This window comes from Anas acuta, chromosome 25 (genome assembly GCF_963932015.1).
Source record: "Anas acuta chromosome 25, bAnaAcu1.1, whole genome shotgun sequence".
Lineage (NCBI taxonomy): Eukaryota > Metazoa > Chordata > Aves > Anseriformes > Anatidae > Anas > Anas acuta.
The window spans coordinates 971,405-995,987 of NC_089003.1; the positions used below are offsets into that span (position 1 = coordinate 971,405).

Genomic DNA, 24,583 nt, shown 5'->3' on the forward strand with positions numbered 1-24,583 from the left:
AACAGTTATTTGTTTAACTGTGCAGGTTAAGACATACTCATCACAACTGCTGCAGTGTTACAGGACATGTTAACAGCACACCAAGGTTCATAATTAACCAACTGACTCACGTGATGAAGGCTCATATTTCAAGGAAAAACAGCAGTGAATGTGTAAGGCAGAATCCCAGCAGACTTCAGGGTTCTGATAGGGGTGCAGGTTCTGGTGTGGAAGGGTCTATACCGAAAGAAATTAGGAGACCAGAGGCTTGTGAACTGTTTATTATTGTAAAAAATAAATAGCTCTGATAGGTGGGACGTGCTTTTTGGAGTATTTAGGTTCTAATGCAAGTGACAGCAAACTAAGAAATCTTCCCCATCTGTTGATGTATACAGCTGTTATAATATCAAGAATCCTCAATGTAGTACCGCCGTCCTCCTTTGCACCCCATCCATCCAAAACAGTGCTGTAGGCTCTGGACCACAAATAACTTTTGCAGGAATACTTTCAGGATGGTCAGATAGTTTTTAATACTTTATGAGCCAGATCCTGTTTGTTTTTTTTTTTTGCTAGGAGAAATCCAGAATTACTCCACCAAGAAACCTGTAGGTTTATTCCACTGTGGTCAAAAGCCAAATTTACCATTTTGCATGAACCCAGTTGGTGATCCCCATTCAAATCGTGGTGTGAATTTTTTCAGTCTTGCTTTAGGTGTCTGGCTGTTTCCTTTGCTGTTTGTTTGTTTCTGTCTTGTTGCAGTAGACGTCCTCACAATCAATACATCATTATGAATAGTAATAATAGTGACCCACATCCAGAAACAGCCCAGCGACATGCTGGTGGGTTTTGTGGCTGAAGGCTGATGGATCCCAGCCCAGTTTCCCAGGGACAAGGGCATCCAGGCTTTCAAAAGCAGCGTGGCCATCGGTTAATACCTGCTGGCACCCTTCTGGCAGGCCCAGCTGAGAGGCCATAAACCGTGTGGGCAGGAAAGCCGTCTCCCTCTCTATTTACAGAGGTTATCCCTCACTACCCGGGTTGGAGAGCTGCCCACCTTGCCCACTTGGTGTCTGGGGAGCCTGCCCAAACCCTACCCGCTAGGTGGCAAACAGGCAACCCTCCCCTCCCCAGGCTGCACGTCCAAAGCCGTGCCCACCCCGCTGTGACACCGAGGCAGTAAATTTCCAACTGCCGACGAGGCTGAAAAATGTATTTGGAGTATTTGCTCCCCTTGTGTGTTCAGCTGCTGCGAGGCGAGGAGGAGGGAGAAAGAGCATCTGTGCCGCGGGCCGGGAGCAGCGCTTGGCACAAGGTTGGCGCTGCGCTGGAACGCGTTATTTTTAGCAGGCGGAGGGGGTGGCGAGAGGGCAGGATCGGGGTGATTGGCGGCGGATTTGAGAGCTCAGCTGTAATTATAACGGGCAGACGGTGCAGGTCCCAGGCTGGGGGCTGGAGGCGGGTTTCTATATTTGCACAGCTTCTGGTGGCGGGGTGGGAGCGCGGTCTCGTGGCCGGCAGGTAGGGCAGGGGAGCGCCGCTTCCCGGCTCTGGCTGGAAAGCAGGTCAGCGCCAGGGGGAGAGCGAAAACAGGAGGACTGCGGGTTTATTTATAGGCTTCTCAGTGGCGCTTGCCACTATTGTTAGCCTCTGGGTTCCTCACAAACGTGCAGAGGCTCCGTCTCGCTGCTGCCTCGCTGCTCTCCCCTCCTGGCTGCTCGTAGTGCTTTGAGCAGCGGCTCCAGCGGGGGCCCCGTCAGGGCTGGGGTCTCTTGGCACGGCCACAGCCGAGTGCAAGATCCTCTCCTTCCTCTTAGAGAGGGAGAGCCGGACTGGAGAGGGGCACGAGGGGTGCAAAGCAGCTGCGTGGGCAGGGTGAGGAAGGCTGCCGGAGGTGCTGGGCTGTTTGCAGGGCTGGGGGGGTGCTGGGGTGCAGGGTGCGAGGCCGTGTGAGCACGCAGACTTTAAAGGGGTACCCGAGGAGGGGGCTGGACTTCCCAAAAGGTTTCGGAGTCCGTGACTGGCAGTGCGTGATCTCCTTGCACGTGTTTTAGGGGTGCTGGGCACGCTGCTGTGCCGACCAGGAGCAGAGAGGTTTTGTCTTGAGCCTGTCCAGCTGTACAGCCGGCCGGTCCCATCCTGCAGAGCTGGGGAGCTGAGCACTCAGCGGCAGAGCAAAACGTGTGCGAGTCCCCAGGCTGCAGGTGCTCCCTTCCAGCGCAGGGCTCCGGCTGCTTTCTTAGAGGAAACCTGACTGAGGGGCACTGGATTTAACCCGCTGGCTTCAGTGGGAGAAGGAAGACAGCAGAGATTTTGGATTTGGACTCCTAAACCCTTCTGTAAAGCAGCTTGGCATTTGTGAAGAGTCTTGTTCTCCACAGGACAAGGGACAATTGTGATGTGGGACTGCAACCAGCGTCAGGATCCCCCGCCCCTCTCAGGCACAAATGATACCAGCCCAAGCATTTCCTTCTGTGCTGTCCTGAAAATGGGAAAGCTCCAGGCCTTGGGTTTTCCTCAGAACACACCAGGCCTTAGAGAAACCAAACCCATTTATTTCTTTGGGCTGGGTATTGCCATGTGTGCGCTCTACCCTGTGGGAGCCCTCGCAGGGTTTGTTTAAAAAAAAGAAAGAAGAAAGAAAGAAAGAAAACAATAGCCAAATACCAAGAAAACGCTGGATGACGCACAGGGGTTGAATGAAGTACAGATGTTCTGTCACCTATATTGTCTGCTGGAAAGGCACAGAAAAAAATCACCACACTTGGTGGAATGAAATCTGTCCCTGCAGGAGCAGCCAAGCACGGACTCCGAAGCACTGCAACATTCGGAGGCACAAACCCCACGAGGAGGGACCTCATCCAGAGCTGTTCGTAGAGAGCACGGGGAGCCCATGAGCAAAATCGGGGGACTTTTTAATTTGGATAGGGGACATCCCTATGGGAGGAGCAGGGAGGAACGGTCCCTGTCCTGGAATACACCTTGAGCTCCTGAACTGCCTCCTGAGCTGCAGGGGGGACTTTATGGGGACACCAGGCCTGTGGCTGTCCTGCCCCTTCTCCCTGCAGCCCCCAGTCCCGTGGTGGCTGAGCAGATGCACGGCAGAGCCTCCCTCCCCACCGCCCGTCCGTCTGTCTGTCTGTCTGTCTGTCTAGCCCAGATGCCAGCAGAGGAAATGAGCCGCACTGAAACTCAGCACACTGCAGAAGCTGTGCTGGGCTGAAACCTAAACCCGCGGGGTTCTGTGAGGGGCTTTGTGCTCGCCTCTGAGTTGGTGAGGGAGGTCTGCCTCTCGGGGCTTTGTTTCCACGCAGGCACTGAGGACGATTTTTCCGACTGGGATGCAGGTGGCTGCTTGCGAGACCAGCACAGTGTTTTGGGGAGGGAGTACTGGACCTAGATCTGCTCTCATCTAGCTGTAATAGCCTCGTTTTGTAGCATCCTTGCCTGGCTTGCTGGGGCCTCTTGTTGTGCAGGTGTTTCGCCACCCCCCAGCCAATCCTTCAGTTAGCAGGGGCACAGCGACAATTTGAGATCACAAATTGAGATCACAGGGGTTTGGTGCCCCTCTGCCCGGTGCTGCCTTCCTCCTCGCTGCGGCTGCCATGGCTGCAGCCCGGAGCCAGACCTCCTCCTCCTCCTCCTCCTCCTCCTCCTCCTCCTCCTCTGGGCAGGGAGTGCAGAGAGCCTGGGAAAGAGGGAGGGAGCAGCAGAGCCCGCTTGGCTCTTCCCAGCTCCTGGCTCTGCCCTCCCTCCTTCCCCTGCCCAATCTACTTTTAATGATCCCACTGCTGGTGTCCAGCAGATTAGAAGAGGGGGCTCAGGGAAGGGGAGACGGCGGTGGGGGGAGCGAGAGGGAGCTGTGCACAGCCCTTTTTGGCAGCCGGAGATCCTGTTTCATTCCTCCTGCGCTGGGGAGCTCGAAGGGAGATTGTGGCGCTGGCACGCCCCCGATGCGGCCGCGCTCCCCCCGCCGCAGGCCTGGCCTGCTCCGTGCCCACATGCCAAGCCCCAGCTGCTCGGCCCTGCATGGAGAGAGTTTGTTTTCCACCCAGTTTGTTGCTGGGGGCAGGTTCATGTTCCCTGCAGACCGCAGCTCGCCCAGCCAGCCCGCCTGCCGCAGGGAGCGCCGAGCGGCTGCAAGGTAGGGCCTGGCTTCTGCCTGCAAAGATGGGATGGGGGCGGTGGAAGGTTCCCTGTGCCCGCTGCATCCTCCCTGCTTCCTCCTCCTCCCCTGAGTCCTGCTTCGTGGCACAGCCAGGCAAAGTTCTGGGCCCAGGAAAGCCAGGTGGGGAGGGTCACTTGAGATGCAGGGGCCGGTGCTGCTTCCCTCCTTTCCTCTCACCCTCCCCTCTCTGTTTGCACCCTGCGGCTCGTGCAGGAAGCATTTGAAGCCTTCCGGTTCCTGGAGAGAGAACCCACACGTTTAAAAAGCCGCTGGTGCGAGCTGGGGAACGCCCCGGGTTGTCTTAGTGCGTGTCAACACGGGCAGGAGGGACTGAGCCCCAGGACCGACCCAGGGCCTCGGTCCTTGCACCTTGGGCAGAACCTCCACTGGGTAAAGCATTAATTGTCCTGCTCGTTTAGCCCAGGGCATTAATTGTCCTGCCTCTTTAGCCCAGGACGCTGCATTTATTCAGCAATACTGAAGAAGATGTCAAATCCTGTTGCCCAAGGACCCAAAAGTGTTAGAGAGCAGCTGGAGGGGGCCGAGGGGTCCTGCTGGGTGCACGAAGGCAGCGAGCACCCAGCTCTGCAAAGCTCGGGGGCTGCCGGCTGCAGACTGAGAGCTCCCGGGCTCCATCCCCTGCGGGTTTCTGCAGGAGCTGCACAGAGCCTGGATAAGGAGATGCTGTGGGGTGGGGAAAGGCACTGGGTGGGCACAGCAAAGGAGCAAGGTGGGCATGGCTGGGGGCTGCGTGCGGCATGGGTTGGCTCCTCGATGGGCTGCAGCGGCCCTGGGTGCAGCGCAGCACTTTGAGCAGAGCACGAAAGCCAGGCTCTGTGGGACAGATTTCCTGCGTAGTTCAAAGTGCAGTTGCTCAGCACATGGAGTCGGGGCAGGATCTTCAAAAGAGCTCACTACCCAGCGTTTCGGAAAACCTGATCGTTTATCCGAGCATCTGAATGGGAGCGGAGGGTTCCAGAAATCTGGTCCCTATTGTGCAGGCTGGCTTCTTGCTGAATGTGTGCATATGTCCGCACTCCTACATGCAGCCGGGGGACTGCTCAGTTAGCGGGTGTAGGCTCTGCACCGCGAGGGGAGCTTTTTCAGACAGCAGACAGCCAGGATTTTGAAGCTGGAGGATGTGAGTTCGGTTGCTGCCATCACAGCGAAGCTGGGGGAGGTTTTATGGTTTGTGGTGGTGACAGTCAGGACGTTCCTGCCTTTCCCCACACGTGTGTGTGTAGGTGTGGAGGTTCCTTGTCATTAGCCAGAGTGGCTCGGCTCTCTTTTCTCTCCTCTTGACTTTGATTTGTGAAGTTAAACGATTCCAGGGCTGTCTCATTAGCGTTTGCAGCATCATGTTTTAGTCCTGCCTGCTGTACCTTTAGGAGCGAAATGCATTTGGGGCTTGGAAGACAAGAATAAGCTCTGTGGTGTTCAGGAAGTTGAAGGACCTGAGTTTGTGCAGTTATTTGGCAAAACGTTTTGCAGGGAGGGTCTGGCTCCTGCTTCCATTTCTCTCTTCTCTGCGTGGCTGCAAGTGGGCAACCGTGTGTCCGGTGGGGCAGGGTGCCTGCCTTCTCTGCCTGAGTTTTTGGATGACTTGCTGTGAAATCGTTGCAAGATCTCTCATCCCATGTGCCCTGCTTTCTCCTTTTGTAAGATGAGATGCGGATATGAAGAAGCTCTCCTGAGCTCGTTGAAATTCTCTGCTGCGTGCTACCAAGTGAGTGCAAATTGTTCCTGCTGGTGGGATAACGAACAACCGGTCCCAGCCCTGCCACTGAGAGGCACGTAGCCTGCGACAGGCGTAACTCTGCGCCACAGCTCCCCATCTTCCTGTCCTACATAGCCCACGAGACTCGGGCAGTATTTATAGCATGAGAAGCCCCCGAGTATTTAAAACATCGTGAGATTTAGTCAAGATTTCATTTAAGTTCGTGTCTCAGCACTTAGCTTGTAGAAAGCACATTCTCAAGCTTTTCTCATTCAGTGCCAACGCTGTAAATGTGTGCAGAAGAAAGGGGGAAAAAGGGGGAAAAAAGATGAGAAAAAACAGAGATCCTTGCAAAATGCTGTAGCTCCGGGAACTGAGGCTTTAGCAGATATGACGAATACCAGGAGTCCGGTGATAACATGATGGAGATGGGTGGATATCGGGAGCGCTGCTGGTACTCGGTCAGACAGGAGCAGCGAGGCTTTGGCTGGATTTGCCTCCCTCTTCCACCAGCTCATCCCAGAGAAAGCTGCTGTGGCCTGGTGGCAGATTTACGCTGGCCCTTCTCCTCCCCCCCCCCCTTTTTTTTTTCTTTTTACATTTAACTTATTGTTTGTAAGCTAATTATTGCACTTGCTTCTCTCAAAAAAAAAAACAAAAAAACACCGCAGTGGAGCTCATCCATTACTGCAGTTGCATCTTCCCTCTGCCAGCATCCCATCTCAGGGCTTTGCCTGCCCGAGGAAGCAGTCAGCATCCTCCTGGAGAGTCAGTGAGCTCCTAGTGACTGCCCTGCTCTGAACACACCTTTGGTGGACAAGGAGGGCTTCAGCTTCTAGATTAAAGCACCCACGTGAGGGAGCAGTACCAGAGCAGCCATTCTTTCCCTAAAAAAAAACAAGAGGATGGATTTTTCTACGTCTCATCTAGGTGTTTGTGTGACAGCAGATCTCTTGATCCACAGACCAGTGACCACGCCGGCAAGGCTGGAATTGAGCACAAAAGTTTCCACAGCTCCAGCCAAGCAGGCCGTGCCTTTAGCTGACCCCAGTAGCACAGAAAAGCTCCCGTTGCCAGCCAGCTTTGTCCCTACAGGAGCACGCGGCTGAGGAAGACCGTGAGGAAGCAGGAGCATGTGATGGAGCACGCTCTCCTATCCTGCCACCCTGCCTGCCAGCTGGCTCGGGCATCCACAGCCCCCACTGACTTCAGTGGGAGCCATGGCCTGTCACAGGCGTATGTTTGCAGTCCGTTCCCTGAGAACATCTCGGTTTTAGCGTAAACATCCAGATAGCAGGACGCAAGAACAGCCACTTCGGTTGCAGTGCGTTCCCCAGGACACCGTAGCAGCAGGGTGGGCAGCGCTCCGTGTTTCTCAGGCCACGATTTTTTCCTTGGTTTGCAGCTTGAAGAATCCCATCTTTCTGGGGTTTTAGTGCGAGAGAAAACAGGATGAAGAAATCAATCTAACTCGTCTGGCTGCAGTTAGCAGAGATGGACCCAGCCCAGCTGTTCTCTGCTGGGAGAGGAGGTGGGGAGGATCTCTGGGTTGGATTCAGGCGTGGTTTCTGAGATCTCCCCTGACTGATCTCTCTACCTGTGCACGTGCAACACGTGCTGGAGTCAAGATCCTTCCGCTGGCTGTACAGGGTGTATCCGAGAAACCTTTGAAGAAGGGAGAGAGCGAGGATAAGGGGGCACAGAGCCCCTTTGGGGAAATAGCAAGAGGAAAGCTCAGGTTTCTTGAAATCAGCCAGAGCTTGTTAAATCCTTCCCTATCATCTTACCATAAACTGATTCAGGGGCTTCTGTTGATATTCTGTGCTCCAGATGTTGGCTGCAGCTGGGGCAGAGATAGTGGGACGCTCCCAGCCAGAAGCTGGGGCGTGGGGGAAGGGATACTGGGCTCTTGTGGATGGGTGGAGAAGGGAAGAGGAATATGAATGTATGGTTGTAAATCCACCCCTACACACCCTCCTTTCTTTTCCCTTACAACTGCTATTCTCAGCAGAGGAAAAGAGCCTTCCAGTATTCTCTGATTTCTTTTGCAGAGTCGTAAGGACAAGGAAAGACCTAAACAGAAGCACAAAAAACGTCCAGAATCTCCCACGAGCCTTACGCCAGCCTCGGTGCCCGTCGCTGCAGAAAAGGTACCAAACCCACAGGATGCGAGCGCGTGAGTGTGGGGTGGGGAGAGAGGGAAGGAGGAAGCCACCAAGGCTGGCTTTCCGAGGATTTGGGAAGGATGGTGCAGAAGAGGAGAGAAAGAGCTTTTGTCCACTTATTTCGATTCCTGATTTGTCACATTCTCACTCTCTCTGCCTGCTTCCCCACCTCAACGCCCGCCTTGGGAACTTAACGCGGCAGCTGTCTCGGTTTCTGTCAGCACTGACGACACAATCATGGAGCTGAGCTCCCAAGTGATCGAGCTGGAAGTGCCAGCCTGTTCTGCAGCAGATGTTCAGATTTAAAGCTCTTGCAGAATAGATAAATATCCAGGCTTTGGCCTTTTCTATTGCCACATGGTAATCAGCTCAGGCAGGTAGGTAAGCAAGGCAAGCTTGTGGGAGGAGGCGTTATCCTTTATTAGACAAAATGATAGAGCTAGGGGGAAAAAACAGACAATTTTACATGCATGTAAGGTCTTCAAAGTGCATAGTAGAGGTCGCTATACTGTGTGAGACAATGGAAGGTTGGGTCCTGTTTAGTTCCTCCGTTTCAGGAAAATGAAGGCAGACAGGCACCGTGTGGTGGCCTTTTTTGCTCCTGAGGTAAGAAGAAGGAAGGTTTGGCTGCCCAGAGACTGCTCAGTGCCCAGGGCTGGTGGGGCAGCAGCAGGATGTCAGTGGGTTTCTGCTCTTCGCTGCTGGAGCTGTGCTGCCAACGTCAGCTCTTGCACCTGGCTGTAAATCAGGACAGCCCTGAGCTTTCTGTAACTCATGCCAGATCCAAACTCTAGCAAAGCGGAATAGCCACAGTGGAACTTGCTTCAAGCCTGCATGCAACAAGGTGAAGGCCAAGTTTGCAGTTTTTCAGTGTCAGGGAACGAGTGAGGTTACTCCAGCACGTGGACCTTTGGAGTTGTGCCCCCCTCTCTGTAGTGGGAAAGCAAATTAACGCAGCTCCTCAACAGGGCTGTTCTGGTGTGAGACTATGATTAGGGCCGAGCTCCTGCTAGAGCAAATAGATAACATGTCCCAGGAATGTCCTTTTGGGCACAGAAATGCTACTTGGAAAGGCTCGTGTGCCCAATACATGGCAGGGCTGCCTTGTGAAACTGAAAATTCACAGGCTAGCAGGGTCTGCAAGTGTGAGAAGCGCTGCAGGGGCAGTCTGGAAGAATGAAAGCTCCTGCTGATCAGCACGGGGTTGTTCTGCGTTGGGACTGGAGAGGTTTTTCTGTCTTCTGTGTGAGGCCAAGTTTGGAAGCAGGGAGAAGATGCAGTTTAGAGCTGAAATGGCAAAGGCAGCCTTAGGCTGGGAGAAACAGAAAGCTGCAGAAGGACGGAATGGAGGAGTAGCTGCGAGCTGCAGCCACTCCTGACTTACCTGTACCCGTGTCAAGGCAGCTCAGCTCTGGCTTTTGGGAACAGCAGATTCACCCTGTGAACAGAGCTGTCGGGAGCTGATGGCCTACCAAGATTATTTTCAGACTAAACTGAAATCCAAACCCTGACTCTTGGCCAGCTGGAGTGGTTGTTAGACACTTACCCACTGTCTCCTCCAAAGCCCTGCCAGACCTTTATAAATGAGGAGGGAAGGGTGCAATTGAGTTTTACAGGCAGCTTTCAACTCTTTGTAAGCTAAAATTCAGGAGATCCTAATTACTGTAGCTGTGCTTGAGTGACAGGGTTTTAGTGTTTCCCTAGGGAGTTATTATTAATCCTCATAACAAAGAATGTATTTCCCTTGCATTTTTGTGCACAGTTTCTCAAGGCATTGTTCAAGCTCTCTGTTACCAAAAGCACCCTGCACAAACCCCTCGGGGTGGTTGCGTGAGGCTTTCTGGAGAGTTGCACCAGCGCAGCATTGCAGCGGTTGGACTAATGTAAAGCTCTGAGAACACATTCGTGCATTAATGTACTGTGTCCAAGCAGTTTCCTTTCTGAAGCCCAAGCCATCTTTGTCCTTTCTGGGTTTTAGCTTAGTGCTGCTCGTCCCAGCAGTGTGCTGGAGGGCGGGTAGGGTACACGCAGCAAAACCAAAGCTGGCAGTGGTGGTGTGACTGTGCAGAACAGCACTGCTGGTCCCTCTTGTGCCATCGTGTCCCACTTCCTCATTCCTTCAGGCAACCCCACCTCTGGGTTCCCGTTTTTCTTTAACTTTGCAACACAGCTTTATTTTTCAATTCCAGTTTTCACCTACTGTGGTGTCCACCCTGTGCTCCCCTCTTGAACCGTTCAGTCACGAAGGTCCTTTGATGTGGTTTCCTCTGGAAATCGGTGGTGCTAGACTTCTGACTTCTGCCAGAGTTCTCAGTGTCTCACTGAAGTGCTTCCCTGCGTCTTCTAGGAACCTAAATGCCATTAATCCCTGACACTGGGACCTGACCAGACGTCCGTGCCCCGTCCGTGCAGTGACGAGCTCTCACTGCCTCACTCTGGTTTTGGGGATGAACACACTGAACACACAGCGGTGGCCTCAGCTCTTATCTCCACTGGAAAGCGAAACTAGGGTGTGAATTCATAGCACATAAATGACTTTTCGTAATACCTCTTTTGAGCTCTCCTCCTGCCTCTGAAAAGCGTCCTGAGGCAATGCCATTGCTCTCAAAGAGGAGCAAATCTTGCTTGTGGGGCCCAGGAGCATCCCTGCAAGAGAGCAGATGGACTGAAAATCCCCCAGAGGTGCTCTCGGGCTAGGGCTTTTGGATGGATTGGGAGGGATTGTGCTGGATATAGACTCTCGTTTGTTGTCATGCTGGCTACCTGCAGCTCCTGCAGACTTTTTGGGGAGTGGGAGGGAAGCAGAAAGCATCCCCTCTGCGTAATGGTGTCTGGCTGTAATAGCTCCTAGCTTTTTCATGTGGTCCATCCCAAAACCCCGAAGTGCTGCCAACTGGTAATGCTTTTGAAAAGCCTCTTGGAAAGATGGCATTCGTGGGGAAGGCCTGGGGCAGAGCAGGGTTTCTTGCCAGGGGAAGAGCAATGAGGCTCACCAGCAAGCCCTGGCAGCCAGGGCTGCTCCGGCTCTGCAGCCGCACGCTGCCAGATGCATTCAGCAGGCGGTTCCTGTGCTCGGGGTCTGTGCTCGGGGTCTGTGCTCAGGGTCTGTGCTTGGGGTCTGTCTGTGGAGCTGGAGCTTGGTGTTGGCCGTCCGTGTCAGCGAGCACACCGGGCGGCACGCACCGAGCCTCCCCTCTCCCCCCCTGCCGCCCCCGGGGAGCCGTCCTGCCGCTCTCTGTTGCACTTGCAGTAAATCTGCGGGATCGCAAGCCACCCCAGCTGCCTCCTCCTGCCAGCTGTAGACATCACGATCACTTGTTGACACACACTCGCACATGCTACGTGTTTTGGGCCGCAACATCTGGCTCGCTCTGGGTTTGGTAATTGAAGCCGCGGATGCCAAGGGCTCCCCGCACCCACCCCCATCAGGTGCTGGGAGGGGGAGCGCAGCAGGGCCAAGGGCTGCGGCTGCAGAGCCACCGGCGGCAGGGAGGTTTTCCAGGTTTCCCACTGTTATTTGAGCTCTCTCGGCGTCTACCGGCAGGCCTGGGGCTGATGGATCCCGGGAAGCTCTGCGCCGTGCTTTGCTCGGGCAAATCCGGTAGCAGTGATGGGGCAGGGGCTTGTGGGGGGAGGCTGCTCCTTCCCCCCGCTGTCAGAGCGTGTCTCAGCACGGATGTTCACAGCGAGCATCCCTGAGCCTTCTAGCATCCCTTGTCCTGACACGAGTGTGAATTTACCGGGGACATCAAGGAGTTAAAGGCACAGTCTCCAGCCCATCTGTGTCTTCTGCCCCTGCCCATGCAGACCAGCGGCACGGCGCTGCCTGATCTCGCTGCTGACAGGGTTCAGCTACAGATGCTGTGGCTCGTACGAGTGCTTTGCCCAAGGCTCCTGGCAGACTCATTTGACCTCTACCGAGCGATCCAGCCGGGGAAGGCAGCTGATGCTTACGGTCTGCCCGGGTGGCTGCTTCAGCACATCGCTCTGTGCCGAGTGGGCTGGAGGAGCTCCTGCTCTCATCGCATTGTTCCTTGTGCTGCGTCCTCCCTGCTTCCCCTCGCCAGTAGTTTAATCCAGGGCAAAGCAGCTCTGTGTGTTTTCGAGGCTGCACCGGCCTCCCCCACCCCTTCTGCATTTCGTCAGTGGTTCCCTCTAGGAGCTCGCCCCGCCAATCAGGAGGCAAAGAGATGCTCTTCTGATTTCCCATAAATAAATTAATGAATGAAGAGCTTGGGTGCTGCACAGTGTCACAGAGAGGCCGGGAAGCAGGTACGGCCCCTCGGGGGACAGCGAGTGCCGGGGGGAGGAGGTGCGTGCATGCCTGTGCTCGGGTGCCCGCGCGACTTTGGCTCACTTCTCCCGGCTCAGGGGTGAAGGCAGGAGTTTCCCCGCCAGCCTGTCACCTCCAGCTGGGGCAGCAGGCTCATTCCGATGACGTTTTGTACTTGGTTGCTTAAAACAGGGCTTCAAAACGCAACTGCTGCCTCATTTTGAAGCTCTCGCTTCCCCAGCGCTTCCCTGTTTTTTTTTTCTCTGCAGCCTGCACTCCCCCATGCACACCTGTTTGCAAAACACACAGAACGTCGGCGTTTCTGCACATGCACACGTACCTACAGCTTCCCAGGCTGGAGAAAAGCCAGTGGTCTGGAGCTTCAGACCTCTGTGTATGTCCAACGTAAGCAGCCAGCCTGCAGGTTTCTCCAGCCCTGCCTCCTCTAGGCAGCAGCCCTGAGCTGGAGAATCTGCTTCCTTAGGGAGGTGACAGGATTGCAGCCCTCGTTACTATTATTAATATTGGCATGAAGGGAGCGGGGCCCCTCCCCTCCAAATCACGGCCGTGTTGTGCTTGGCCGTTCTCGTGTGTCTCCTGGAAGGCTGCAGTGCCACACAGAGCTTGCAGGCTCCACGGAGCAAAGGGGGGGAAGAAACGGAGGCACGGGGAGGGGAAGTGATTTAGGGCGGTTTCAGTTTCCCTCTTTGCTCCCCAGCTGCAGTGCCAGGGCCCTCGCCCCAACGTGCAGGCTCCCTGGGACGGCTGCTGGAGAAGGGCTCCCTGTGGTGCAGAGGGCTCACGGTAGCTCCGTACGGTTCCATCTGCCGTGACCTCTTTGGCAAACATTATCTAGAATAGCATTTGGCTGTAGGTAGTAAAATCCTGCCCCCAAATCTCTGGGAGATTGTTGGGGAGGTCTGTGAGGTCAGATCAGCCCTGCAGGTGAGTGTCCAGCCATCCACCGCCAGCTCAGCCTCTCTCCCTCCTCTTTTTTTTTTTTTTCTTTTTGCCTTTAATTTTGCAATTAAGATTTATTTCCCAGCTCAGGTTTCCCCCTTCCACCCTGCACTAATTCATTACTTGCCCTGCACTCCCTTCCTGACACTCCAGATTTAGAACATGTCTCCTCACGTGGTTTCCCCCTGCCCTCCCGTGGCCCCGTGCACCTTGTGGGGAGCTCCAAAGAGAGAAATTTATGGAGGGAAAATTTGGGGCTTTGCGTATCTGCCGGGACATGAGCCATCTCGTTCCTGTGACTTTGTGAACGCTCTCAGGACTTCCCGTAGCCCCCAGGCACCGCTCTCCTTTCCCCCTCCAGGCAGATGTGGAAAGTCGGAAAGATTTTCACGCTCCCTCTGAGCTCATAAATCAAGAAGGCTTAATCTCCTACATCCAGGAGTCTGTGATGAGAAAATACAGATTCCCCCTTCTCCCCCCCTAATTTCCACCACTCCCTTCCTCCTGTCTTTCATATTCCCGGCACATCTGGTGTGTGTTAGGCTGCCAGCTGTTGCATTGTGCGGAGTGATTAAACCATGTGGGAGGAATGGGGGAAGATTTTTATCTGGGCATTCATGAGTCTGCATTACAAGCCCTTTTTTCTTTAGCTCTCCCTAAGAAGAGGTCATCTGGAGTCAGGGGTAGTGGAATTTCAGAAAGGTTTTGTGCGTCTCCGTGTCTCCCCTGTATCTGCTCTCAGTGAGAAGTAAAAGATGTCGGCGTTAACGTGCAGGTGTTGTGTTTTGGGCTGTGGCCATCACGTTGGAACCACGTCCATGATATCGATTTGGTTGCAGTAATACCTTGCAGGAAGCGATCTCTGAAGGCTTTGAAGTGACTTGAAGGTGAAGGTTCCACATCCTAGCACGGGTGCCCCGAGGAATCTGGTTTTCAGTTCGTCCCCCTCTGCCCAGCTCCCACACTTCTCCCTCTCCTCCCAAGCTCCTGGATTTCCACACATCTGCCCAGCCTCTTCATCCCCCTGGCTTCCCTGTCTCCCGGAGGCTTATATGGGGTTTGGGGAGCATCTGTTGTGTGGTCAGATGCTGCTTAACAATGTCACTGTGCGGAATATTTGCTGCGGTAGATTTGGGAAGCCCCAGATGGGCAGCGGAGGGGTTTGGGTGGATGCATTGGGAATCTCCCATCCTGCAGTGAGATGGGATGAGTGAAATCCCTAGGAGTGTAAGGACTGATGCCACCAAGGAGCGGTGGAGGGGAATGCTGCTTTTCTCCTGTGAGTAATGTGAGCTGGCCGTCACTTCGTGGGCAGGGGGAGCAATTACTTCTCGTAAGGGGAAATGGATAAAAAGAGCCCCTGCTGCGGCCACATCTGGCCCAAATGAGTGACCTCTGTGCTTGCTGCTCGCCAGGGCTCCACCAGCCACCATGAGGGGAGCAAAGAGACCTCAGAGGTCGGGAGATCGGAGGTGAAAGGCAAGAAGTCCTCAAGCCATGGCAGCAGCCACAAAGGGAAAAAGACGGGAAGTGGGAAAAGCTCGGCGGGCTTCAGCTCAGCTTCCTCCAGCGGGACCTTCCAGCCTGCAGGTAAGGGGCAAAGGAGAAGCCAGGGAAGAGGGGATGGGGGTGATGCTTTGCTTCACCAGTAAGCCCTCTGAATCTTTGCTGATTGCTCTTTAACCACTCGAAGAGGGGTTAAAGGGAGAAGTCTCCTTGCTACTCGCTCCATGCACAGAGGGAATAACCGAGTGGGATGAGTGTTACAGCTCCCCTCCTGCGCAGGCCTGCTGCACTGCAAGGCAGAACAGATCCAGATGTCTGAGCGGAGGGAGGAGGGAAGGGGACACCGCGCGCAGGCAATATGGGCAGCACCTGCCCTCGCCTCCGTAGGTGGTACTGTCTGCAGGAGTGCTTTAAGGAGTGCCGGGGGAGAGACCTGAGCCAAAACCTGATACCCGGGCTCCCCTGAGCTTTGAGTTGAAACCTTGCAGGGCTCCCATCTGCTCTGATGTTCCTCGGTCCTTTTCCGAGCTGTTGTCAGAACCGCTCGTGTGCTCCATCTCCTGGGACCCTCATCGGGGCAGGAGGGAGGGTGGTGGTGCAGGGCCTCGGGGAGCACACGCACGCACGTTTGGGTGGATGAAGCTGCTTTGTGCACCGCTCGTGCTCTCCAGAGAGCATGAGAGCAGCTGGGGGGGTGGACCGGGGCTGGGAGGTGACAGAAGCGTCCTTCAGCTCAGTCTCTGGCCTGTGCCAGGGGACCTGCCTTGTGACCGTGCTCTCGTTGCTTTGCCGGCTGAGTTATTGCCACTGCGAGCCTTCCTACATCTGCTTCCCCTCTGCTTCCCCCAGGCACCTCCTGCAGCTCCTTGCAGTGCTCCCAGGATTTCGTGACATTCCCCAAGCTCGAGCAGGACGACGAGAAGTACCGGAAGCCTGTCTCTTCCTCTTCGTCTTCGCACTGCTCCCCTCTGTATGAAGGCCAGAAGGGGGATATCTTTGAGCAGAAGGTGATCTTCTCAGGCTTCGGGTCCATCATGCGCTTCTCCACCTCGGCCGTGAGCCAGCAGCGAGGCCGTGATGCCTCCCCTGTGGACTACAAGGCCTCGAACCCTGTCAGCGGCCCTTCGGTGGGGAGCAGCGGGGCTGCTGGTGGCAGCAGCAGCAGCAGCAGCCACAAGCGCATGCCGTCCCTCAGCATGGAAGAGGGAGAGGTGCTGAAAGAAAAGAAGCACAAGGGCAGCAAGAAAAACAAGCATGGGCCTGGCAGGCCAAAAGGGGGCAAAAGCAAAGAGATTTTGGGTGCCCAGCTGGCTGGGTCCACGTCTACGTCTTCGTCGCCCTTCTCCGGGGGCTCCCTCGTTAGCTCCAGCATCAGCAACTCCTCGCGGCCCTTCAGCCACACGGGGAACCTGCCCAGCCTCAGCATGGAATCCCCACTGCTGAGTTCAGGTATGTTTCCCCTTAGGGCTCCAGGTGTGCACGGGTGCTCCCAGCCCCGCTCTCTTCAGCATCGTGTCTGGCTGGTGTCTGAACCTGCAGCTGCCCAGGGTCCGGTCCCTCGCTTTCATTCCCAGAAGCTGTAAAAACCAGGTCTGCTCTCCCATTTCCATCTTAGTGGCCATCCCACAGTCTCCTCTGGGTCAGTTTCTCTTCTCCTTGGAGCTGGGAGCATTTCAAGCCCTTCTCTCTCGAGTGCTGGAACACCTCAGCAAGCCAGAGCTGAATTTCTGAAGCCTACAGACAGGGGTGTTCCCAGGCCAAACCAGCACAACCGCAATCCGACCCCAAATGAGGGATTCTCATAAGAGGTTCAAGTTTAACCCCTCTTTTCAGAGCAAACCCTTTCATCCTGGCCTGACCACATCCACGGAGGGCTGGAGGATGCCGTTAACTCTGCCGAGAGGCTGCCAGCAGTTCCCGGAGGAGTCCCCTGGCCTGGCAGGGCTGAGGGCAGTGGGGATGCGCGGCAGGAAGGGGTTAAGGCAGCAGGCAGAGGAGGGGCGTGCAGCTCGGGGCTGAGGTTTGACACTGTTCTGGCAGCAGAACTTGTCATCGGTCTATTGTGGGTTGTTTGCAGATGCTCCGATTTAGGTCAGATTGCAAGGGGGGGGGGGATATAATTTTGCTGTGTGCGTCTGGGAGCCGCGGCCCATTCGTCTGCGCTGCCTGAGAGCGGAGAGGAGCTGCAGGAATCGTTGGGACCTCCATTATCATAAACCTAGGCCAATTTTTTCCCCTGCCTTTCCCCCCCAAACCACAAAGCGATGTTTCAGGGAGGAGGAGGCTGCCAGGCCTCGCTCTCCCCCTGCTCGTCCCCTCATTCTCCTGCGGAGAGATGTTGGCAGAGCGCTGCAGGACCCGACCTGGGGCTGTGCAGATGGGGAGTTGGACGGGTCCCCTGCCTCCCAGCTCCCTCCTCACCTTCCTTCCTCATTTCTCTGGCCGTGTCCCACCTTGATCTGTGGGCACCGTGGCAGGGGAGGGGATAGCTCAGCAAGAGCACAGGCGGGCTCTTGACTTGTGGCTTTGGTGAGTCACGGTGTGCTGTGGTTTCTCTGCCCGATTGTACCGGCTGTGGGCAGCAAATGAGATGGGGGGGGAAGGCTGGAAAACGTTGTGACACCTCTGACAGAAGGACTGTGGGCTGCCACACCATCACTGTGTGCTGGGCCATGAAGGGCACGTTCAGCTTGGTCCCGTGCTTGGCGTCACCCTCCCTTTCTGAGACCAAGCCCTGCACAGCGCCAGCTGCCTCCAGGCCATGCTTAACGCGTCTCCTCCCCTCGCAGGGATCTACACCAGTAACAAGGACCCCATTTCCCACGGGGGCGGAGTGCTCCGAGCTGTGTGCAGTACACCCCTCTCTTCCAGCCTGCTGGCACACCAGGGTACGTCGTCTCTCCCACAGCTCAACCGGTCTCCCTTTGCTAGCACCATCCCAGCCTCCTCTTCCTCCTCGGTCTCCACCACGCAGGTAAGAACATCAGGAGCAGGGCAGGAGAGGGCCTGGTGGTCAGGCAGAGCAGGACTAGCTTATGGGCACAGAGGAGCTGCTTTTTTTCCGTTTGGGAACGCTGTTTTTCTTCCTTCAGATTGGAGGGGAGCTGCCAACTGTGGCTTCCCTCAGAGGCAGTAGAAAGATGCAGAGGCAATTTGGCCTCACAGCCCGTTTGGGGGCAGAGAGGAACTGCAGCCTAAAAGGGCAGGGCACTCTGCACTGGCTGCAAATGCAGCACAGACAGGACGGGACGGTCGGGAGGCAGAGGCCTGGCTGTCGGTGCGTGTGCTGCGTCCCTGCTGCTTGCTGGCTGCTGGCCCTGGTGCCAGCCCTACCTTCGCTGTGCAGCACAGATAGCTCGGTGGGAGGGCTCGCACCTCCCAGCTGGGTGGGCTGCGTGTGTGCCAGGAGACAGAGCCTGGTCCTTTGTCAGGAGCTCACAGCGAGAGGTGTTTTACAGGGAGGAGGGAGTTAGTTTTACAGCTCCGGTGTTACGCAGCTCATTCAGGCCTCTTGGCTCTGAGATGGGGCTGGGAAGATTTCAGCTGTCTAGCGAGACTTCCAAGAAGATATTTTTAATGCTCTCTCAAGACCAAGCTGGGTTCAAGAGTCAGGAAGAGGAGGGATAATGAAAAGTTATTTTCCTCTTGCATTTTTGAGAAGTAATTTCTCTCTCTCTCTCTCTCTCTTCCCCCTCTCCCTCTCCCCTGTTTTGCCATGTAGGTGTTCTCACTGGCAGGTTCAACATTCAGCCTCCCCTCCTCACATATTTTCGGAAGCCCCCTCACATCTGGGCTGTCAATCAACCCGCTCCTAAATCAGTCGGAAAGCAGCCGGGCAGGTACGTGAACCAGAAGGTATGTGAGCTTGGGCTCCCGAAGGGGTCTCCCTGGAAGAGGCAAGACAACCGCACTCATAGTTCTCCAGCTGCCCTCCCTGCTTGCTCCCATTCCATGCGTGTGACAGCCAGGGGCTAGGAGAGAGGGACAGTGCCTTTTTCCCCAGGCCAGGAGGTGCTTGCATTGCCCTAAGGAAGTTTTGGCCTTCGGTCCTGTAAAAGCACATCTGCTGCTGTGTCCAACGGCTAATGCGTGTCCCTGGGCACGTGCTGAGGAGGTGCAAGAGTGGAAATCCTTCCCTACGGAAATCTCTCGCCTTTTTACCTACTAAAGCTGTGCAAACCTGGTGAAAACTATTGCGAGCTTTTGCTTCCTCGAAATAAGCTGAAGGGTTTCTTGTTGTTGTTGTTGTTTAATGAGAGAGATCTTGCACTCTTAATGTTCATCTCCCACCTCTGTTTTGAGTTAGTTTCTGCTCTTCCGCTTTGGCTTTGTCATGAAATGCAAAATTCACTGTTTTCAACTTCCAAACGTGAACGTGCCAACACTGAATTGCTTACAACTGCTCATTTTTTCCCACCAAGGCAAATTCATTTTTCTTGGAAAGTTGCCTGGTTAATAAGCAGGAAACTCGAAGCATCATAAGACTTCTTTTTTTTTTTTTTTTCCGAGCAGAATGGGCCTGATTTTGGTTTGCACCAGTAGTTAAACAAAAGCACCCTCCTGGTTTTCAGATGTTGCAGTTAGTGGTGCGACTGTCTCCTGCTCCCCTAGCCCAGAAACGTTGGCAGCTCGGCATGCTGGCTGCTGAGCTTGGGAGGTAAAACTCTGCCCAGCATTACAGGCCAGGACTGTAAAAGGCACGGTCCTCCTTAGGGCTGAGTTCTCTGGAGAATCTGACGCCGGTGTGCCCCTGTTCGCCTTAACCAGCGTGCATGCCTGCATGTGAAGCATGAATGAACTTGTGTGCTTGCTTATGACCTCTGCAAGCCCTTGGACGTTCCCTGTCTGTCTCTCTGTCACTGGCAGCGCTTTGTCTGCATGCCCCTGCTGGCAGCTTGTGTCTGCTCGAGTGCCACGGGGAGGTAACCGCACAGCTGGCACCAGGGGAGTGAGGGCACTGCATGGGAGCTCTGAGCCAGGCGTGATTCGGTCACCTGGAATTAAGGAAGGGATGGGATGATTCCAAGAGTTATTCTTCCCTTGCGGCAACCGACAGGAGAGAGGAGATGACCCGCTGCCACTTCCCCTTTGCTGTTATTTTGGCAAAGTGCTGACAGGAGAAGGAAGCAAGTCAACTTTCAGGAACAGCCTTGTGGTTCAGGCACAATACAGCGCTCAGCAGTCTGTTCCAGCCCCGAGGCTAATAATGAATGAATCATGTGGGCAAAGCCCAGCATCCAAAGTGCTCGAGAAAGCTTGATCCTTAGTTTCCATTTCCAAGATTGCTCTTTTTGTTTGTCTGGGATTTTAGGAGTTTCAGGACATGTTTCTTCCAGTTCCAGGCAGCCTTCAGAACAGCTCCTGTTGTCACCTTTTAAGTTTTCTCCATCACCATCTCCTCTTGCTGGAGCTAGTGACCCAGAGGGTGTTAAGCCAAATTCTCCTTTTTTTCCAGGGGGGTTAATTAACATGCATTAAACCTCCTGTGTGGCCATTTTCATTTTAAAGTGTGACGACTGCTTTAATCCCAAGTCGTTAACAGAGTGATTGTGAAGTTTTAAGTATTCCTGCCTTGTCTTTAAAACAGATTACCTTTCCTGCGAGTGTCTGTGTAGACAGATCCCCTGCAGACATAGATTTTGTGGCAGCAATATTTGAGCTCTTCGTGATTTTAATGTGATGTAGGGAAATGGTGTTATCCTGTCTTACAGATGGGGGAACTGAGAAACTGTTATCACTGATGCAGGTTGATACCGGGTGCCTTTGGCAGTGTAAAAAGTCTGATTCTTATCTTCCCACTTGCTTAGCTACTGTCTAGTTCATCCTCCCACGGCTTGTCCTGGATCCTGCCTCATTATGATGACAGGCCAAACGTATTTATCTTCTGCAGTTGCCTCCAAGCCTCTTTTTCCTACTTGCTGCCCTGCGAAGTGCTGTCTCTGTGTGATAACTCAGTCATCTCCCGGTCCCCCAGACAACAGGGTGGTGTTGGCCAGCAGATAGTTGAGGATGGAGCCTGGCTGCAGCAAACTGGCACTGTGTATATGCACACAACCTCCCTGGTGTGCGAGCAAACAAGACAGGAACACGCAGACAGGCAGAGCTTAGCCAAATGTTTATTTGGTTGCAAGCTTAAACTATTGTGGCAAAGCTGCATGTGATGGGCTGGGGGCGGTTTTTTTGAAAAGTTGAGGTGGTCTTTGGATGAAAATGGTACAGAGAAGCACTGCTGCAGTACGACCATTCCCAGCCTTCTGGTAGCTGATCATCAGTGGAGAAAATAGGAAGGCTTCATGTCTTCCAGCATCTCAAGGACTTTGCTAACCTTGTCTCCACATGGTGCCTTGCACCAAGAGGCTGCTGCTGGCAGGGAACTGCTGGAAAGTGGTGGATTCTGCCCAGAAAGGTGAACCAGTTCTAGCTGATGGTCAGGAAGATGTTCCCACATGGACAAAGGGGTGAGGATCGGTCTCATACCTAAGAGCTGCCGAACAGCAGCTGCACGTGCTTGTTCTCAGCAGCAGAAAACGCTGGCAATAACTTATTGCCCTGCTCAGGGCACTACCCTGTAAATCACAGCGCCTTGCAGTGTTCCCTGCAGGAGACTTCCTGGATTCTTGCACATAAGAAACGTCTCTTATTGTGTGAAGAAGAGGAGGGGCGAGCCAGCCAGCTGGTGCAGGCTGTAGTCACAACATCTGACACGTCCTGGAGCGAGGGGAACGTGTGTTCACAGGCTGGCAGGCTCGGGGGATGGAGAGCAAATGGCAGCTGAATCCACCTCGCTCCTTGCTCAGTGTTTGGATAGGAGATGTCCCTCACGGGCACACGCTCAGCAGCTCCATCCCTGGCACTGCGGTGCTCAGGACAGAGGGGTGGCCATGGGGGTAGCTCCTGGACACTTCTTTAAGCACCTCAGAGAGGAGCAGAGCACCTGGAAACGCTGGGGCGCAGGGGAAGGATGCTGAAGGCACGGCGCTGCGGTGGCACCTTGGAGAGGTGCACCAGGGCGCACGGGATCCATCCTGCGGCTCAGCCATCGCGCATCCCCCCCGCCTTGCGGCTAAAGGGAAAGGCTCCAGCTGCCAAGGGGGGGTCGGGGAGGGGGGCAGCAGCCCAGCCGCAGGCCCGCAGAGGCGGGGGGGGGACCGCGGGGACACGCGGGGACACGCGGCCCCTCCTCTGTCGCCTCCCCCGGGCGGCGGGGGCGCATGCGGGCGGCTGGGCTGCTCCGTGCTCCCCTCTAGCGGGCGCCCACCCCCGGCTGCCGGGCACCTGCCGGCAGCGGCCGCCGCTGAGCCCCCTCCTGTCCCTTTCCCCACGCAGAGCCCGACCTGGAGGACTGCAGTTTTGGCTGCCGAGGGACGTCGCCGCAGGAGAGTCTCTCGTCCATGTGAGTGTCCTTCAGGAGCCCTCCGCCGCGCCCCGGGGACCGCGGAAAGCAGCTGGGGAGGGGAGGGGGGGGGACGCACGGAGCATCTCACCTCCTCCTGGGGCAAGGAGAGGGGCAGCAGGGGTGGGGGGAGGCAGGATGCTCAGCTGATATCGGGGTGAACGGGGATGGAGAGGAGCCGAGGAGATGGAGGCTGGGAGGGACGCGGCCGCTCCCAGGCAGAGGAGATGCAGGAGAAGGGAGCAGGGTGCGGGTGCAGAGTAAGGGAAGCGTCGCTGACATCCCCCCCCTGCCTCCCCAGGTCCCCCATCAGCAGCCTGCCGACCCTCTTTGACCAGACGGTGTCCTGCAGCAGCAGCGGGCAGCTGGAGAATGTTCCCCAGGCCACCCCAAACATCGAGCAGCTGCTGGAGAAGCAGGGCAATGGGGAAGCCGGCGTAAACAGTGAGTCGCTGGGGGCACGGGCTGCGGGAAGAGAGGTCCTTGTGCGTGGTTTTGGCAGAGCCAGCTGGGATTTTGCCCACGGCAGAGGAGCCAGGCTGGGGACAAAGCGCTAGCCTGGGCCATGGGGGGGTAGCTGGCAGCGGGGCTGTGATCTGCAGCTCAGTCTCATCCCCCAGCGTGGTCTAATTGCGGTACCCCTGTGTGGTCCCCCTTCTCCTCTTCCCTCTGCCCCCATCCTCTCCCCCAACCCCGTCTCCTTTCCCTTCTTCCATTCCCTGCAGTTGTAGAGATGCTCAAAGCCCTGCACTCGCTGCAGAAGGAGAACCAGCGGCTTCAGGAGCAGATCATGACGCTGACAGCCAAGAAGGAGCGCCTGCAGCTCCTCAACGTCCAGCTCTCCGTCCCTTTCCCGGTGGTGACCAGCAGCAACGGCCCGGGCAGCCAGGCCCAGTACATCCTGCCTGCCAACGGTGAGGGGCAGTGGGAAGTGTCACCCCGTGCCATTTCCAGCAGTGCTTCGGGGTGGGCAGGGGGGGTCACGGCAGGGAGGATCTGACCCATTTATCTCGCTGCAGCCGCTGATGGAAGCGCTCTCCCTTGCCATTGCTGTGGCAACGTCAGGCTCCACCCCTGACTCCGTTCTCACTTCTTTCCTCCTTCCAGTCTGCAACAACGACTCCCTGAGCATCAGCAAGAGCCCGCCATGCAAGAACAGCTTTGGGATCGAGAACTCGCTCTCCACTTCCTCTGAGGTACAGGGGCCACCGCCTCCCCCAGCCAGCTGGGAAAGGGACCTGGGGCGGGACCAGAGCAGTGCAGTCCAGTGCTCTGACATGATGTCCAGCTCATAAATCCGAGTAGTGAAGGCCCAGAAATCAGCTTTCTTTCTCTGGAGTGGCCGCTCTTCGGTTTATCTCAGTGCTGAGGGGAGCTGAGCCTGAGAGCAAGAGGCGAGAATGCTTCTAGGTTATTCTGGCTGCGCTTGCAGACATCCAGCAAAGTACGTCTGAGTTCTGGGACCTCTCTGAGCTTACACCTGCACTCACAGCCCCCCTTCCCACCTCCAGCTCCTGTCCAGAGCCCCCCCTGGAGCTGAGCTGACCTTTCACAAGCTGCCCCAGTCCGATGCTCTTATGTCCGTTTCTCCCCCAGGACCCTCATTCAGGTTGCCCCAGCAGGAGCAGCTCTTCCCTGTCCTTCCACAGCACTCCTCCACCCCTGCCCATGCTGCAGCAGAGTCCTGCCTCGCTACCCCTGCCCGGGGTGCAGCAGGTGAATGGCCTGGCCAGGGTGGCAGGCAGCGGGCTGGGGGGAGGCACCACGGCCAGCCACAGCCTCTCCACGGTGCCCATGGTGGACGGCCTGATGGGGACCCTGGCAGGAGGCCAGCAGATGCCCATCAACGGGATCCTGGGGAATCTGAACGGAGCTCAGGCCGCCCAGCCTCCGAGCGCGCTGACGCAGGCGAGCGGGCCTCCGACCTTGCAGCTCTCCACCAGCCTGAGCAGGTGAGGACGGGGAGCTCGCGGGGACGGCCCTGCCCTCTCCATCAGAAGCTTAGCACCGGGAGGGAGGGAGGCCCTGTGTGTACAGGACCAAGGCGGGCTGTGCTGATTTTCCCTGCCCTGCTCCCCTCGCAGCGTGCCCAGCCTGAGTCCCCTGACAGAGCAGCAGCGGCACGTCTTGCACCAACACGAACAGCAGCTCCAGCAGCTCCAGCAGCTCCTGACTTCTCAACCGCTTAATCCGGTAAGTGTGCCTGCTGGCACCTTTTATCTGATGAACTGTTTAATGAGAAAGCCTCGGAGCAGGGAGCAGAAAGTACGGCTCCCTCCTACACACGACCCCCCTTGCCCAGGGGGCTGCGGCGTCACGTGCTCTTCCCCTGTCTCGGGGCTGCGGTGGGTGCAGTGAGAAGAAAAGCTTTAGGCAGGAAGGTGCGGCACCTCCTGGAGGGGGGAGATGGGGATTTGCAATTTTT

General features: G+C 55.8%; 1 protein-coding gene across 5 annotated transcripts in view; it reads left to right on the forward strand.

The window, feature by feature from the left end:
- Positions 1-24,583, forward strand: part of MLLT6 (MLLT6, PHD finger containing) — a 44,402-nt gene that overhangs the window by 13,787 nt on the left and 6,032 nt on the right. For 4 of the 5 annotated variants that reach the window (XM_068660648.1, XM_068660649.1, XM_068660650.1 and 1 more), the window contains 11 exons: positions 7,913-8,011; positions 14,675-14,849; positions 15,615-16,214; positions 17,555-17,739; positions 18,487-18,604; positions 22,092-22,158; positions 22,460-22,602; positions 22,884-23,072; positions 23,266-23,354; positions 23,755-24,110; positions 24,243-24,351. In XM_068660648.1, coding sequence (XP_068516749.1) covers positions 7,913-8,011; positions 14,675-14,849; positions 15,615-16,214; positions 17,555-17,739; positions 18,487-18,604; positions 22,092-22,158; positions 22,460-22,602; positions 22,884-23,072; positions 23,266-23,354; positions 23,755-24,110; positions 24,243-24,351 — 2,130 coding nt within the window. Of the gene's footprint in view, positions 1-1,119; positions 1,292-7,912; positions 8,012-14,674; positions 14,850-15,614; positions 16,215-17,554; positions 17,740-18,486; positions 18,605-22,091; positions 22,159-22,459; positions 22,603-22,883; positions 23,073-23,265; positions 23,355-23,754; positions 24,111-24,242; positions 24,352-24,583 lie in introns of those variants that run through there. The other variant, XM_068660652.1, reaches the window with a different exon arrangement.